Raw genomic sequence first — 17417 nt, 5'->3', positions numbered from 1 at the left:
TTGCTAAATTTTTTATTTTTTTGCCATATTTCCATTTTTTTCATAAATAATCGCAAGTAATATCGAAGAAATGTTACCACTAACATGAAGTACAATATGTCACGAAAAAACAATCTCAGAATCAGCAGGATCCGTTGAAGCGTTCCAGAGTTATAACCTCATAAAGGGACAGTGGTCAGAATTGTAAAAATTGGCCTGGTCATTAAGTACCAAATTGGCTCTGTCACTAAGGGGTTAAGCCCATCTGCAAACTGGAATTCATGGGAGTACAAAGATGGAGATGGCGGTGCCTTTAGTTGGCCCCTGACTGCCGTGTAACCCACCTCCACCCCACAACTGTGTCACATGGGATCTGAAGGTCACACAAATATCAGAACCATTTAAATGCTGCTGGTAGAGATTGTCAGAGGCATCTATATGGTTAAACAGCAGCAATGGGAGCAAGCTCTGGTCACTGCTGTTAGGAGGAGGATGCCTGCTGTATAATGCACAGAAATAACCCAAGTAACCATTACAAGTAAAATTTTAACCAAAACGGCAAATCACACTGCACAACAGCCCGCCTGGCCGGGTACAGGTAGTGCAGCTCGCATGTGTTGTGAATGGGCTTACCTGGCCAAAATGAGCGGGATACCCCAGCATGTGCATATACAGCAGCTTGGCCACATTGCGGCAGCGATACGTGTTATCTTCCTCCCGGAATGATGAGCGGATGGCGGCGCACTCCTTCTGGATCATCTCCCGCTCCTCGGCTTGTGTGCGCGCTGTCCGGATGGTGCGGATCAGCTCCCGCAGTCTGATAGGGGCCGGCATCCTCTGCAGGAAACACAGACGCCATTACTTAAAAACACGGTCAGCAATGATCAGGCAGTGTCTAGTTGTCAGGTGAAGAACCAATACTCAGTGGTCAATCTATTCATATGTTTCCAGGAGGAACAGCAGAAGGATGGTCACTATAGATTGCAGTAGGGTTAAGCAGCCCGGATCTGCGTTCTCTCTGATCTCAGCTGTACATTAAGACCCCCTCTGATCTGGAGATTAAGAATTACATTAATTCTAAGCACAGCGCCCCCCCATCCTCCTCAGGCTGTGCAAGGAAACTGCAGCACTCAAAGTGAATGGGAAAGTGCATTACGAAGTATATAAAAATAAAAAAAAAAAACAACAAGCTACCAAAGCAGTGACCAAAGGCGGATTGATGAGATCCACACTAATCACGGAGTGATGGCTTCTCCTAACGATAGTGTTGTGCCCAAATGATGGCCTAACTGTGCACTATGCACCACAAACGCAGCTCTGCTACATCAGTGTTAATTTATAGGGCTATTCTCGTCTTCATAGATACTTATTGTCACATAAGTGCATGTAAAACAAGCACGTTTCCAATTTACTGCTTATTTAAATTTGCAGCCCTTCTTGATTTATGAACACATCTTGTTTACAGCTCGTTGCCTAGGAAACTGACCACCGACGCTGTCTAGCTTGTAAACTCCACACCAAAGATCTTGGACAGCTTCAAATCAATGTTTACAAGCTCAATGTGTGAAATGGTACACGATACTGGTGGATGAACGCCACCGACAGGATTTATTTTTTTTTTCTTCCAGGAACAGCGGCTCTGGTCATTATAGATCAGGGTCCATGGAAACTGCCACACCTCACCGTACAAACAGCAGGCATGGAGGCCGACCATCTCCTATCCCATGGGCGTGATCTATCGACCTGCCGGCCGAGCTTAAAAAAAAAAAGGAAAAGCCGGCGATTACTTAAGAGGCAAAGTTGCAAAAGACAAACCTCTTATTATGACCACTACAATACGGACACCACACAGTATAGATGGGCAATGCTGAGCGGACCCTCACAGATAGGAATTCATTCATTCCTACACACACAATGACGACGGTCAAGCAGCCACGTTGGTAGCCCAGGGCACTTTGAGCCCCTTCCTGGGCAGTGGACATGGGAAAGCGCAAGGGGATTGGCTGTCGAAGGAACTTTACTGGGTTTCCAAAACACACTGGCTGCATATTAGCAATCCGTCCTTTATAAATGTCATTCACATTCATTTTTGGCGATATTTCTACATAAAGCAGGATACAATGGTTCCAAATGGAGATTATTATTATTATAATTATTATTTTAGCTGCAAGTTCTAAACATTTGCATCTGCAGAAAAAAAAGGGAAAAACAGAAGACAAAAACAAATACAATGCAAAGAGGAAACGATAAAAATAAAATGCAGGTGTTAATGAGTCCTTAATCATCTCTCCATCTGCTGGAAAAAAAAAAGTGTCCACTGGCAAGGCATGTTGGGAGTTGTAGTTTTGCAGCAAGTTAGTAACCGCTTTCCTGCACAGCCCTCTTGTTATAAATTGGGCCATTCCTCTAATGTGGTGAAGGACGGGATAAAATATCACGTGATGGACTGAGGTTTTGGTCTGCAACCTGTGGCCTCCAGGTGTCACTAAAATACAACTCCCATCATGCCCCAGAAGTAGTAGTTCGGCAGCAGCCAGAATTAGTAGACCACTGGCCTAAGGAGGCGATGCTGTCACTGCGGAGACTGCCTTACCTTCCATTTTTCGCTTGCTAGGTCTGACAGGGTCTCCAACAAGTCCATCGGCCCAAAGCTTCACGACGCTCTCCTCCTCTTCACCCTTCCCCTGTTTAAATCAGACTTAAGAAAGAGAGAGGGCGAGAGAGGCGATGCCCCTCCCCGGGGAGCTTTCTATGCAGGTGAATGGGAACCGGACAGGGGAGGGCCATACAAAAAAAAAACAGCTCAGCAACTCAAACAGGTGGAGCGGAAGAGGAGTGGAGTGCGGCGTGGAACCGTCCGGAGACTGGACCCTGGGGGTGAGGCAGGGAGAAGGTACGGAAAATACATTTATTGCATACGAAATGCCTAAAATTAAGTCAGCGATTGTCCATAGAATTAGGAGGAGTAGGTTTATCTTCAAGTCGTAGGTCAGTCCCCGGATGCACGAGAGGTGCCTGCGGCAGATTGCAAGGAGCACTCGTAACCCAAACAGTGTGTCACGTCTGTGGATCTGCCTTCCCCTCTGCACATGTATGCAGCTCAGCAAGCTCACCATTGTCAGAAACGTTAAAGTCAGATAATAGTCCCCGTCCCCAGCGCAGGCTCGGTCTCCATTGTGGCATCATGTCGAGAGATCACACCGCTATACTGCAGCCAGTCACAATTGGCTGCAGCGGAGATATAAGCCTTTAATGTGACGTCACATTCAGACCGCTGCAGAGGGGTTGTGCTGACAATGGACTTGAGGAGGGTGGAGTATTATCCGATTTTGTCATTTTACATAACGTCTGGAGTCCACGTTTTCTTAAGAAGTTGTTTTCACCAAGACAAGCCCTTCACACTTTCTATGGACTTGTTTCAACCCCCTTCTGACATCATTTAAGGGGTCCCACCACACAGATGTCCCCTTGATTCAGGACGGAGGAGAGCTCTCATGCATTGAAACATAGTACCACATTTCCCCTGCAGGAGGCGCTAATGAGACGAGATCTCAATGCAGACGTTTGGCTCAAATTCCCTCTTTAATAAGTAATAGCTGCCTGGTTCTGACAACCCCCATCCTCTTATAACAGGACCCTCCACCGCACAGCCGGCTATGTCCGCTGGCCGCTCATTTACCCTCATTCTGCAGGGAGATGAAGCCTCTGTACGGCGGCCCCTGATCGGATCAGACCACACACAGGACTGTTTGTAGTCTGTAACCATGGCGACACACAGCTCCGCATGGAAGCTGTAAGCACAAAACTGATGTTTTTAATTAAGGCGCTTTTGCATTTGTTGCTCCATTTTAAGAAAATGCCCAAGAATTTTCCTATTCCGCTTAAAGGGAAAGTTTTACCATAGTAAGTAATGGCATACGATCAGTGCAATCATTTATAGGGGTTGTCTAGGCTTCTGATATTTATGACTTATCCTAAAATTAGGAGCCAATTCTCACCATCGGCCACAGTGCAGTGCACATCCAAACCAGGTCATAGGTGATCAATGGGGGGCAGCAGATGTCAGCCCCCCACTCATCTGATATTGGTGACCACTCTCACAGATCGGTCATCAGTTCCATAGTAGTTCTTTAGAAGTCTGACCCGGAGAATTTATTAGTGAGTCCTGTGTTCTCATTGCAGTTTTTGCCCTGCACAGGTGCGCTCCGACCTCCAAATTCAGTGCAATTCCCTGCATACCTGTGTGGTCTGGGAGGCGCTGCTGAGCTGCAAAAATAAATATGAAAAGGGTGCAGTTCTGGGCACATTTTTTTTGGACACGCATTTGACAGTTTACAACTTGCTCACCTAGAAAACCTGAAAATAAACCGATAAAGGGCGACTTAAAGGCTTTCACCGAGTGCTGCTTAATGGGGCGAGGCCTAAATAGTCACCAAAACGAAAAACCATTCTCTGAAATCCGCGTTCTCGTTACCTGATCCGGCAGAGGCCGCAGCGCTCTCCTGTAATAATGAAGGCTGCACAATGGACGGTCATGTATATTTAAGTTGCCGTCTGAAACCCTTTTCCTCCTTTTCGATGGCAGCGCTGTAACATGAACCACACTGACCCTCATGTGCACGGCTATGGACATTGCAATGAACCCTATAGTCTTTCCTGGGGTTTGGGAAGCAGAAAACGGGAGAATCTGCAAATCACTTTCTATAAAAATCCCTCCAACGTGCCGACCGCTGGGGGCCTCGCTCCTGTGTAACTCGACTGCCTGTTGTCAAGTGTAATCCGTCTCCGGCAGCAAAGACCCTGAGACAGATAAAGTAAAGAGAGTGCGCATCTTCACCGGACTGATAGGCTACTGATCCACAGACGGAAAAAAGGATAAGGCACCTAATTGTGCACATTTTTGTTTCCACATTGTAAAAGGATAAAATCCTCCATGAAAAGCAGTAGCACAAACTAACCAGCAGCAGATCTGACATCTGCATCACAAGGACATTTGCTGCTGGACGGAAAACTGCAGTAAAATCTGCAGGCAGAGGCAAACATGGGGGATCTTTCTGCCATTTTTACGCCTGCTCTCCACCATCTCTACACCATCAGGTTCAGTAAGGAATTCAGAACGAAGAAATAACCAGTCTGATCTCTTCAGGAATGAAGGAGGGAATGTGTTTTGTATACAGGGGGCACAGTTCCAGGAGAACAGAAAAAAAAGCGCAATAAAATGGGTTCTAATGTTTTATCAAGCGGCACAGTTCTTCAGAGACTACACAAGGATGGTGCCCCGAGATCCGCCTGCCTTTGAAATGGTTTTCCATTCACTGACTGCAAGCAGTGACATTAAAAATAAATAAAAAAAGGGAGACAAGAAAAGCAGTAAAAAGTTTGGGACGACAAAAATGGAGCACAATGAAACACGTGAAATGAAAGGACGGTAATTCTAGAGCGAGCGGATCTGCGGGAACTTGAGACTTTTGGGTCGCGTGCTCCTTCCAGTGACGGTAACGCAATACAGACGGTGTCTCGTCTGCATATATCGTAGCGGTGTCATCTGAGGAATAGCAGAGGCTGCTGCAGATCAGTCCGGATTACACTTTCTCCATCGACCTGCGGCTCAATATTCCAGAACTGTGGAGATTGAGCAGTGGAAGTGGCAGAGGTCATAAGCACAAATTGGGGCCAATTAGGACTGTGAAGCAGGATGACCTCACGGATAAAAAAAAAAAAAAAAAAAAAAAAAACACACGCAACTCCGTGCAAGCCTAGAGAGGATGTCCAGGACTCCAATACTGATGACCTACCCTCTTGTTACAGTGAACAGGAGCAGAGAATGGCCACTACATAGTGACAGGAGAACCTGGTGACAGCTGATGGATAGTGGTGTCAGACCCCCACTGATCTGATATCGATCAAGCCAACAATATCGGACAACCCCTATAAGCATGGTGCATCCTTTTACTCAGCATGTGCACGAGATTGCTTTTCAATAACAGATTAGCAGGGGTCCGACACCCAAAACCCCCACGATCAGTTGTTTTCTAGAGACCTCAACAGCACAGCGCCATAAGATTTATAGTGGCCCTTCTCAGGTACTGCAGCTCAGCTCCTATTGAAGTAATTAGGAGCTGCACTGCAGTACCGAGAACCGCCACTATACATCCAACAGCACTGTGCTGTTGCAGCTTTTTACACAGTGGGCACCCGGCATCAGCGGGGCTGTACCAGGCTGATCAGTGGGATCTGGTACTGATGAGCGCTCATAAATATCTACATAATAGGTGGGAAGAAGCTAACACAGATGAACCAATCCAGATATACTGCATACTGGCAAACTGCGGAAATAGTAACTCCCCCTAAATAACATCCAGTATAAGGACAGGCTACAGACAGATTCTACTTCGAGGATTTCCAACTCATTGCTGTACAATCTGTGTGATGGAAGACTACAATACCTCGTTCACATGTACTGAGGAAACAATCCCAGCAGACGTCCATGTCGTCAGCCAGAGACTCCATGCTGCATCCAAAAGCAAAGTGACAGGTGGTGGCCAATGGCTGAACAATTTCACAATTAAAAGGGTTATCTGGCGCCGATCACGTCGGCAGGTATCATACATGAGTCCAGTTCATTAGAGTGACAAACAGGTCTTTTTGCGGTGTATGAGGGTCATTACATAGGCGGCACCAGAAAACCCCTTTCTCCAAAGTCATGTGGCCATCGGCCATGTCACATGAGTGAATTGTTTCAGCCACAAAGGAGAAACAGAGATTTAAAGGTTTATTTCCCCGCCCCAAAAAAGCAAGTTATCCATTATTCATTGGATAGAGAATATCAAGCTGATCATTGGGGATTAGATGGCTCTGACCCCCAAAACTGGACTCTGCAGGCCCAGCTGGAACAGAGTGAGGCCTTTGCTTCATTCATCATCTATGGGACTGCCGGAAAAAGCTGATCACTAGTCCCATAGTCAATGAATGGAGTGGAGGTCGTGCACCATTCAGGAAAGGGCTGTAAAAATCCCGTTCGCAGAGTCGCAGATTCCCAATCCCACAATAACTCCAAATCCCAGCTGTCCCACCCAAAAAAAAGTCAACACATTAACCCCTTATACCAAAAATATAGGATAACTTGATTTTTGAGAAATAAACCCCTAAAAGGTAACTCAGCTTATTAGCATAAGGAGTGCAAAAAAAGTAAATTTTTTTTTTGGGGGGATGAGCCGTACTCCGGGTGCCCCTCATGTACTGTAAGGTCTCTGCGGAGATTTAGGAAGCACTAAACAACTTACAGATTCCCTTTTCGGCTCAGGGTATTATCTAGTAGGAAACACCCAACTGGGCGAGTTGTTTTTTCTTCAGTTTAATCTCTGAATGCAAATAAGAACGGTCCCATTCACTGACACGGAGAAGATCTTACAAAAGAATTAAAATCAGAAACCTGCACATTGTTTAGTTAAGAATGATGACGCTTTCTATCCATCCGCAAGGTCTTTTATAAAGTCAGGAGAGTGGAAAACTATGTTACCCCCGCAGTACAGGCCGGGGAACGATACTACCCCCTGAGTACCATTCAATGCCATCTATAATCCCACGTCCTAGCACAAAAGGTCCTCAGACGATTTCAGGAGGCTAGAGGTGTTTACCAATCCCCAAACTAATAAGCCGAGGAGTAATCTTTTACCATTAACTGGACACTGCGTTCCTGCCCTCCATGGATTGCTGCCTGGAATGTGACTTTATAACCTTGTCCTGCAGCCTACGGTGAACCGCACGCAGCAGATCCCGGCGGAGCCGCGCAGCTCCCGATGTAGCAGGACATCTGATCCTCTTCCTATCGGTTAATTAGCAGCCGGGGAGACAGGATCTGAGAGCGGCAGAGCCGGGGAAACTTCATCTTACAAAACGAATTAACATGTCAGCTACTCCCTGACTGCAAATCATAGATCAGTGCATTGCTGCCGCTGCTACACCACTCCCTCTAATCAATGCCAGGACCCTGCCCATGGTGCATGCCAGCTACTGTCACACAGTATTTCCCCATATCATACAGATCGCTAGTAAATAAGCACCTTCTCCTGTGAAGTCACTAAATATATCAATTTCTAGGAAAGCAGGTTGCAAACAAATGTCATTCAGCTTTCCTAGAGTCCTGAACGTTACAAGGGCTGCTCCGTCACAATACCTGCAAGGACATGCACACACCCGGTAGGTATCGTGCCGACACAACTCGCCTGTTGATGTGGACGTGAGTAATGTCGGAGAATCCCTTTAAGACCTCCTAGTCAGAAGAGCAAGCATATTTTCAGCGCTATTGAAGAGGTGGTGGCGCAATGAGCCGCTCTCTCCCATCATTGCTATGGGAGCTCCAAAAATGTCCATCTCATAAACCGATTGCATATAAACTAAGATGTCCCATCAATTTATTGTTGGGGTGTCTATCTTATGGGAACCTCACCAACCCTGAAAATGATGGACCCACGGTGCCGATTCTACTTCTTCATATGCCTTGCTGAAGATCCCTGCACAGAGGCCGGGGCACCGCTGGGCAGGAAAAAAAAAAGATCGAATCACAGCTTCATTCTCGGGAACAGCGGGTGGTGTGTCCATGGCTTTATAATAATTAGAATACCCCTTTAGTAATATACAGCTGAATTTCCACCAAATCGCCTCCTCGTGTAATAACCAGACCCCTCTGTGCTCGCCCCAGACTAGAGGGGACATTCCAGGGCTCATTACTTGGACTCCGGGTCTTAAGATTCCTGTATTACATGCTAAAAATCTTAATCCATAGGACGGCTCACGCCTAATAAATGCATTCAATGTATCCCACAGAGCGAGCCACAGAAAAACATGAATAAAGGAAGCATTAACAAAAGGTAGGAAAAAATAATACACCACACCCGGCCCCCTCCAATAACATGGGATACTATAGCCAACAGGGGAATTAAGTGGTTAATCCCAGTTCTCATTGTAAAGAACTACAATCCATCCACTAAAATCAATACATGTCTATGTAGTGAGGTCATCTAAATATCCTCCTGAAATGAAGAGCACCGGACCCGGGAGGGTGAGTAAAGCCAAGGGATAGGGGTTTCCTAAAAGCAGAAAACCCTTTAATATCCAAGATAGGTGTATCCCTTTAAATCAGACTGAATAGCTACACAGAATCACTGCTGCCCCAACTTTTCATTTATAGTAATGTATGCTCAAGCGGCAAAAACAGCCATGAAGACTCGGAAACAAAGTCATCACGTCATAAACTTTTTGTAAAACTTACAGAATTCAGAAAAGTTAAATTGTGATTGTGTCATGCAGACACTGATGTAACATCTCCACGTAGCGATTCCCCAGAGGGCCGATCCGGGGATTGTAAGCTCATCACCAGGTACCTGGACGTCTATGATACCTCCCCGTCCTCTGAGCCTCGCAGAAAACCTTACACGGCCATCATCATGGCACTACCCAATGCCTCCTGAATAAATACCCAATTTCCTATCTGTAATCATCGATCCTCCTCCTCAATCTATTCTTCCCTAGTTCCCTAAATTCTTGCACCCTCCAACGCTTCATTATTTTGCACCAGATAAAGCAAGAGAGACTTGTCTGTGTTGCTGAGAATTGTATCCTGGGACTGTGTAATTAAAGCTCCCAGGCTGACTGGGGTGGAAACCCCTAAGGGTGCAGCCAGACAACCATATAAATTGGACCGAGACCAGACTGGCCGGGGGCTCTCCTGACCCGAGCGTGACAGCTGCATTTATTTCTATGAAGCCGCCGGCCAGTCCAAGCATTGACGTCCGATTTATATGGTCGTCTGACTGCCCCCTAATACAGATCCAGTGACCCTGCCACTCCTCTTAGTTAATACTTTTCCCCACAGATCACCTTTTCTCTGCCTTTCTCTGTTATCCCTTCTGGATATCTAAAATTAATAAAAACAAAATTACATCCCCCCATGGGTCGCCCAGCAGGCTCACTAGCAACTAACCACTGCAGGGCAGGCTGTCAGTCATCACATAAGACCGCCTAACTGGACTCCAAAGCACAGAGATTCCCCATAAGTGATCTGCTCACGACCTCCATAGACTACACTGCATGCTCAATGTGTACAGCTCCCTTTAAAAAAAAAAATAAAACCCGTATTATCCGCTATACACCTTCTTTTGGAATCCATAAGCGTCACAGAAAACTCCGGGGAAGCCGAACTGATGACACTTAGTGGTCAGGAATCAGCCCTGTCCTGACAGCTGTCGGCATCTTCTTCTAAACCGTGCACACATGGGAGAGACCCGTCACTCATCTGTAGAGGGGCGGGGAATAGCCGGGAGCACCAGACTAGTCTCCTCTTTATCTATGGTCCCCGCTTCTCCAAAAGACAGTCATAGTAAACTATACTTGGCTGCAATCGAGCAACCAAACTCTGATTCATGCTGTCCGGATCTAAACACTGGATCCCTTTAAAGCCGAAGATGATTGGGAGCAGGGTTCCCGGGTCATAACAATCGCACGAGAGCCCCGGGACCGCTGGAACGACACGGGAGGGGGGGAATTCGTGTTTTTATTTTATCGGCACCAAACATTCAGATTGAGCAGGGGTTGTCCTAGTAGTAAACAACCCCTTTAACCTCATTAAAGGCAGCATTTAAATGGTACAATAATGAGAGATTGTGAGGCACTGATAAGTTTTCTAAGGCAGTCGGGGGACCTGACGACGTCCTCCTGTGAAGTTCACACACTGGCTCATAGGGGACCCCGTAATTCGCACTTTATACTGCAATCTCAGGATCAAGGGGACTAAAAAAAGTGAAACATTAAAAAAATAGTATATTAATATTATATTATCCTCTTGTCCATATAAAGAAAAAAACATTCCCATCTGTAAAAGTCCAATCTATATAAACACATCAGCTGGGCACACAGAACATGAGCCCCCACACACGAGGGGTTAAGGGTTACCCATCTTTGGAAATTTTTTCCGGTACATTTGACAGTGAAATTAAAAAAATGGTGACGTTCAAAACTATAAGCGGTCCTGCAAGATTCGGACCCTCGCACGGCTGCGGGGACGGAAAATGACGAAATTGTGGTTCTGCGAGGAAAGAAAAAAAAAAGGGAAAAACATTGCCCTGGAATGAAAGGGTTAAGCTGTAATATAAGGGGAAGGGTGGGCTCCCTCCTAATATAGGGGACGCGGTCACATGACTCACAGACGGAGAGTGATAATACCACAGTGGTCACAATATCGGACATGCTGGGAGTTGTAGTCCCACAGCAGACATTGGGGTAGTTACCTCAGGTCCACCCTCTGCCCCAGAGCTGTCACTGCCTTCCCGGCCACAGCGCCCCCTGCCGGTGTCAGCAGCCCCCCACTAGGAGCCTCCCCAGCCGTCACAGTCCCCCCGTGTCGCTGTCACTCTCACCGCCCGGTGCTGCTGCTATTTCCTCGGCTCCGGGACACCCAAAATGGCGGCTGATGGGCCGCAGCACCGCGGCTGTGCGGAGGGATCCTAGTGAAGCCGATGGGAAACACGTCCCGTAAAGCGATCCGGCTGGAACGACAGTGGAATCGCGAGAAGATAACGATGAAGGCGCCGCAGATGGACGGCAGTGACGGGCCGCTCACACGGAATCTTCTACTTGGCCCGGAATTATTTTCTTTTTTCCCTCATCTAGCGGAAGGACACAAGTGAGAAGCTTCCAGGGCAGCCAGTGATGACGTCAGCACAGTGCCCCGTCACTGCCAGACCCGGAAGTAGAGGAGGGCGGTGCCCAGGAGGTCGCCTGGTACACTGTCAGGGCGCAGGGTGATGACGTAGCAGGCACCTGTCACACTCCGCACCCACCCAGTTCATGCATTGACTTCATTTAAGGGGCAATTCCATCATTATTATTATCGTTAAAGGTCACCTGTCACCCCGTTTTTTCCGTATGAGATAAAAATACTGTTAAATAGGGCCTGAGCTGAGCATTACAACAGTGTATTTTGTGGACCCCCATTCCCCACCTATGCTGCCGTAATACGTTACCAAAGTAGTTGTTTTCGCCTCTCAATCAGGCTGGTCTGGTCAAAAGGGCGTGGTGTCTTCCCCCAGATCTTGCTTAGTTTTCCGTTGGTGGCGTAGTGGTTTGCGCATGCCCAAGTCCAGAAACCACTGCACAGGGGAGGGAAAAGAGCGCGATCTGCGCTATTCCCCTGGTGATCGGTGGGGGCGGCCATCTTCCTGTGGCCGCGCGTGCGCAGATGGAGCGCTCTGCTGCGAACTCTGCTTCAGGAAAATGGCTGCCGCGATCTCCATCTGCGCACGCGCGGCATCCCGCAGCCATTTTCCTGAAGCCCCAGGCAGCTGAGCACTCGATCTGCGCACGCGCGGCCACAGGAAGATGGCCGCCCCCACCGATCACCAGGGGAATAGCGCAGATCGCGCTCTTTTCCCTCCCCTGTGCAGTGGATTCTGGACCTTGGGCATGCGCACACCACTACGCCACCAACGGAAAACTAAGCAAGATCTGGGGGAAGACACCACGCCCATCTGACCAGACCAGCCTGATTGACAGGCGAAAACGGCTACTTTGGTAACGTATTTCGGCAGCATAGGTGGGGAATCGTGGTCCACAAAATACACTGTTGTAATAAACAGCTCAGGCCCTATTTAACAGTATTTTTATCTCATACTGAAAAAACGGGGTGACAGGTGCCCTTTAATGCTTTTTATTTTTTGATTTAAACTGTTTACAATAATAAATAATAATTATTAATAATAATGATGATTCCTACCATTTTGGTATAGATAACGACGTTTTGATTTCTATTTATTGCATTTTTGCCTTTCATTCGTTTTTTTTCTTTCCAGCATGGACAGGGCGGTTTGACTAATGTGATAGTTTCATAGATCGGACTTTTACAGACTTGGCGAACCCAATATAATAATTTTTCCTTTTTTTTATATTTTTTTATATTATTATTATTATTTATTGTTATAGCGCCATTTATTCCATGGCGCTTTACATGTGAGGAGGGGTATACATAATAAAAACAAGTACAATAATCTTAATACAAGTCATAACTGGTACAGGAGGGGAGAGGACCCTGCCCGCGAAGGCTCACAATCTACAAGGGATGGGTGAGAATACAGTAGGTGAGGATAGAGCTGGTCATGCAGCGGTTTGGTCGATCGGTGGTCACTGCAGGTTGTAGGCTTGTCAGAAGAGGTGGGTCTTCAGGTTCTTTTTGAAGGTTTCGATGGTAGGCGAGAGTCTGATGTGTTGTGGTAGAGGGTTCCAGAGTAGGGGTGATACGCGAGAGAAATCTTGTATGCGATTGTGGGAAGAGGAGATAAGAGGGGAGTAGAGAAGGAGATCTTGTGAGGATCGGAGGTTGCGTGTAGGAAAGTACCGGGAGACGAGGTCACAGATGTATGGAGGAGACAGGTTGTGGATGGCTTTGTACGTCATGGTTAGGGTTTTGTAGTGGAGTCTCTGGGTAATGGGGAGCCAGTGAAGGGATTGACAGAGGGGAGAGGCTGGGGAATAGTGGGGGGACAGGTGGATTAGTCGGGCAGCGGAGTTTAGAATAGATTGGAGAGTGTTAGAGGGGAGGCCACAGAGCAGGAGGTTGCAGTAGTCGAGGCGGGAGATGATGAGGGCATGGACTAGGGTTTTTGCAGATTCTTGGTTGATTCTTGGTCATGTGTCCAGACCCCCGCTGATCATGTGATTATGACCACTGCACCATTCACTTACATACATGCTGCTGCTCACACTGGCTTATAGAAGTGAATGGAGCTGTGGTCACGCACCACTTCTTTCACTCAGGACTCTGGGACCCCATTCTTAGGCTCGGCAGAGGGGATAAATGATTTTGGTATGGTAAATCCTGTAATATTAATTACCTTTCTATAGGTTAGTCCAAGAATGATTGATTGAAGATGCTGGAGAGCGCAGAAGTGGCACAGTGCCACACATTGTGAACTGGCCGTGAATGGTACTGCGGGCTCTCTCCCATTCACTTTTATGACTGTGGCACCTTCAGCCAGCCGTGCGAGGACTGGAGATAATAGGGTGGGTTTATTAATGTCTAAAAAGTAGAGTTGAGCAAAAACATTTGAAAGACCCTGGCCGATAGTCCGCATCCAGCCCTGTTCCCCTATCTACCAGCATCCCTAGATCTTTCTCTGATTAGTAGGTTGTTGCGGTGTGACATCGTAATAAGCCTACTAATTAGAAAAAGTTCTGGGGACATCAGCAGGTAGGACGAAATTTGCAGGGAGTTGAGCCCACGACCACAGACCAGGGTCATGCAAACTATTTTTGCTCAATCTGTAGACAGAAGATGCGCCATGGATTTGTCGTGTCTGGCTAGACACGTTCACAACTTTTACTTATACCCCTCTTGGTTGGATTACGTTAGCCTGTTATTTTGCACCATACATGTGGCAAAAGTTATTAAAACACCACAATAGCTGCAGCTTTGTAATCTCTTGCCCCTCTCACACATACCAAAGCTCGCAAAATCAACAGACAGCCCTGGCACACCAGCCTGACCAAAGAACTGAGGCGAGCTTCCAGGGCTGCAGAGCGGAGATGGAAAAGATCCCACTCCAACGAGCACTTTATCGCATTCAAACAGTTCCTCACTACTTTCAAGACCACACTCGCCATAGCAAAACAAATCTACTGCTCATCTCTCATACCCTCCCTGTCTCACAACCCTAAACAGTTATTCAACACCTTCAATTCTCTCCTCCGCCCCCCAGCACCTCCTCCCTCCCCACTCATCTCAGCTGAAGACTTTGCCTCATTTTTCAAGCAGAAGATTGAGAACATCAGAGACAGTTTTAGTCGACAACCCCCAGAGCCCTTCCTCCCAACTACCCAGCCCTCCACCTCCAAAACCAACTTCTCCACCATTACAGATGATCGACTCTCCACTCTACTCTCAAGATCGCATGTCACCACCTGTGCACTTGACCCGATCCCTTCCCACTTCATCCCAAACCTCGCCACAGTCTTCATCCCAACTCTAACCCATCTCTTCAACCTATCACTAACAACTGGTGTTTTCCCCTCAAGCTTTAAACATGCCTCAATCACACCTATCCTCGAAAAGCCCTTCCTTGACCCATCCTCTGTATCTAGCTATCGCCCTATATCACTTCTCCCCTATGCCTCAAAATTACTGGAACAACACGTCCATCTTGAATTGTCCTCCCATCTATCTTCCTGCTCCCTTTTCGACCGCTTACAATCAGGCTTCCGGTCACACCACTCCACTGAAACTGCCCTAACTAAGGTCACCAATGACCTATTAACCGCCAAGAACAAGCGACACTTCTCTATCCTCTTCCTCCTGGACCTGTCCTCTGCCTTTGACACAGTGGACCATTCCCTATTACTACAGACCCTTTCATCCCTTGGCATCACAGACTTGGCCCTATCCTGGATCTTGTCATACCTAACTGACCGAACATTCAGCGTCTCCCACTCACACACCACATCCTCACCTCGCCCCCTATCTGTCGGAGGCCCGCAAGGTTCAGTTCTAGGGCTCCTGCTCTTCTCCATTTACACTTTTGGCCTGGAACAGCTCATAGAATCTCACAGTTTTCAGTATCATCTCTATGCTGATGACACACAGATCTACATCTCTGGACCAGATATCACCACCCTACTAACCAGAATCCCTCAATGTCTAACCGCTATTTCATCCTTCTCTGCTAGATTTCTAAAACTTAACATGGACAAAACATAATTCATTGTCTTTCCCCCATCTCACGTGACCCCCCCCCAACGAACCTATCCATTACAGTAAACGGCTGCCCACTCTCCCCAGTCCCACAAGCTCGCTGCATCGGGGTAATCCTTGACACTGATCTCTCCTTCCAACCACATATCCAAGCCCTTTCCACTTCGTGCCGCCTTCAACTCAAAAATATTTCACGGATCCGTACATTCCTAAACCAAGAAGCTGCAAAAACCCTAGTCCATGCCCTCATCATCTCCCGCCCCGACTACTGCAACCTCCTGCTCTGTGGCCTCCCCTCTAACACTCTCGCACCCCTCCAATCTATTCTAAACTCTGCTGCCCAACTAATCCACCTGTCCCCCTGCTATTCTCCGGCCTCTCCCCTCTGTCAATCCCTTCACTGGCTCCCCAATACCCAGACACTAAAGTACAAAACCCTAACCATGACATACAAAGCCATCCACAACCTGTCTCCTCCATCCATCTGTGACCTCGTCTCCCAGTACTTTCCTGCACGCAACCTCCGATCCTCACAAGATCTCCTTCTCTACTCCCCTCTTATCTCCTCTTCCCACAATCGCATACAAGATTTCTCTCGCGCATCACCCCTACTCTAGAACTCTCTACCACAACATATCAGACTCTCGCCTACCATCGAAACCTTCAAAAAGAACCAGAAGACCCACCTCTTCCGACAAGCCTACAACCTGCAGTAACCACTGATCGACCAAACCGCTGCATGACCAGCTCTATCCTCACCTCCTGTATTCTCACCCATCCCTTGTAGATTGTGAGCCCTCGCGGGCAGGGTCCTCTCTCCTCCTGTACCAGTTGTGACTTGTATTGTTCAAGATTATTGTACCTGTTTTTATTATGTATACCCCTCCTCACATGTAAAGCGCCATGGAATAAATGGTGCTATAATAATAAATAATAATAATAATTAAAAAGTTTGACAACTTTTGGGACATGCCTTAACCACGTAACCATTACCAGACACTTTTTCATCGCAGGTTCCCAACATTCGGACCTTCAGTAATCAGTTGTCCCCTAATCGATCAATAGGATACATTTAATTTACCTTGTATGACCCCCCTACATACAAAGAGGCAACATCAGCCAGACCCCCCCCCCCCCAATAAGGACACAACAGGCGCAACCCTGGTAATCTAGATTACACTGTTCATTTATTGGACAATATTCATTTTAGTTTTTTATTTTCTCGGTGTCTGATCATCAGTGCAAGCAAAAAAAAAAAAAAAAAAGAAAGTAACAAGGTAATCCTATGTGGAAATTAATTTGTAGCACAATCTCTGTGCATGTGTTCAGGTGCAGATCTGGGGATGGAGCAGTTGTGTTCTCGCCTCTTGCTGCCTATGGGGTCCCCGCAATTTTATGACACATATTTACAGTAGGAGGCCATTGCACCAAAATTGAGGCTGGTGCCTATTTTTGCACAAAAAAACATGTAATGTACTTCATGGACCATGTGGATTTGAGCAATGTGGGATTACACAATATAATATACAGACGTCTTTATTGCACAAAAGGAAACGTGGCCTAAAGGAATGGGTCAGATTTCTGCTTCCTCCCTCTATACAGTGTTTGGAAAATGCAAGCTATCATCTGGTCCTTGTTTATTGTGACATGGACAACTTTTTTTAAGCATGTCCCATTTACCCTTTATTGCCCCCTCCCTGCC

At 47.0% G+C, this 17417-nt stretch overlaps 1 protein-coding gene across 4 annotated transcripts in view; it reads right to left on the bottom strand.

Annotated features, from left to right (window-relative positions):
• Positions 1-11814, bottom strand: part of AP1G1 (adaptor related protein complex 1 subunit gamma 1) — a 65329-nt gene extending 53515 nt beyond the window's left edge. Inside the window, exons 1-2 of one of the 4 annotated variants that reach the window (XM_077288566.1) lie at positions 11394-11814; positions 613-816 (exon numbers count right to left, since the gene is read on the bottom strand). In XM_077288566.1, coding sequence (XP_077144681.1) covers positions 613-813 — 201 coding nt within the window. In that variant the 5' untranslated portion in view covers positions 814-816; positions 11394-11814. Of the gene's footprint in view, positions 1-612; positions 817-2572; positions 2708-7654; positions 7758-11264 lie in introns of those variants that run through there. The other 3 variants (XM_077288567.1, XM_077288564.1, XM_077288563.1) reach the window with 3 other exon arrangements.
• Positions 11815-17417: the final 5603 nt, after the last annotated feature.

This window comes from Ranitomeya variabilis, chromosome 2, assembly GCF_051348905.1.
Source record: "Ranitomeya variabilis isolate aRanVar5 chromosome 2, aRanVar5.hap1, whole genome shotgun sequence".
Lineage (NCBI taxonomy): Eukaryota > Metazoa > Chordata > Amphibia > Anura > Dendrobatidae > Ranitomeya > Ranitomeya variabilis.
The sequence above is the reverse complement of the archived record's forward strand: the minus strand, read 5'-3'. Positions and strand labels throughout refer to the sequence as shown.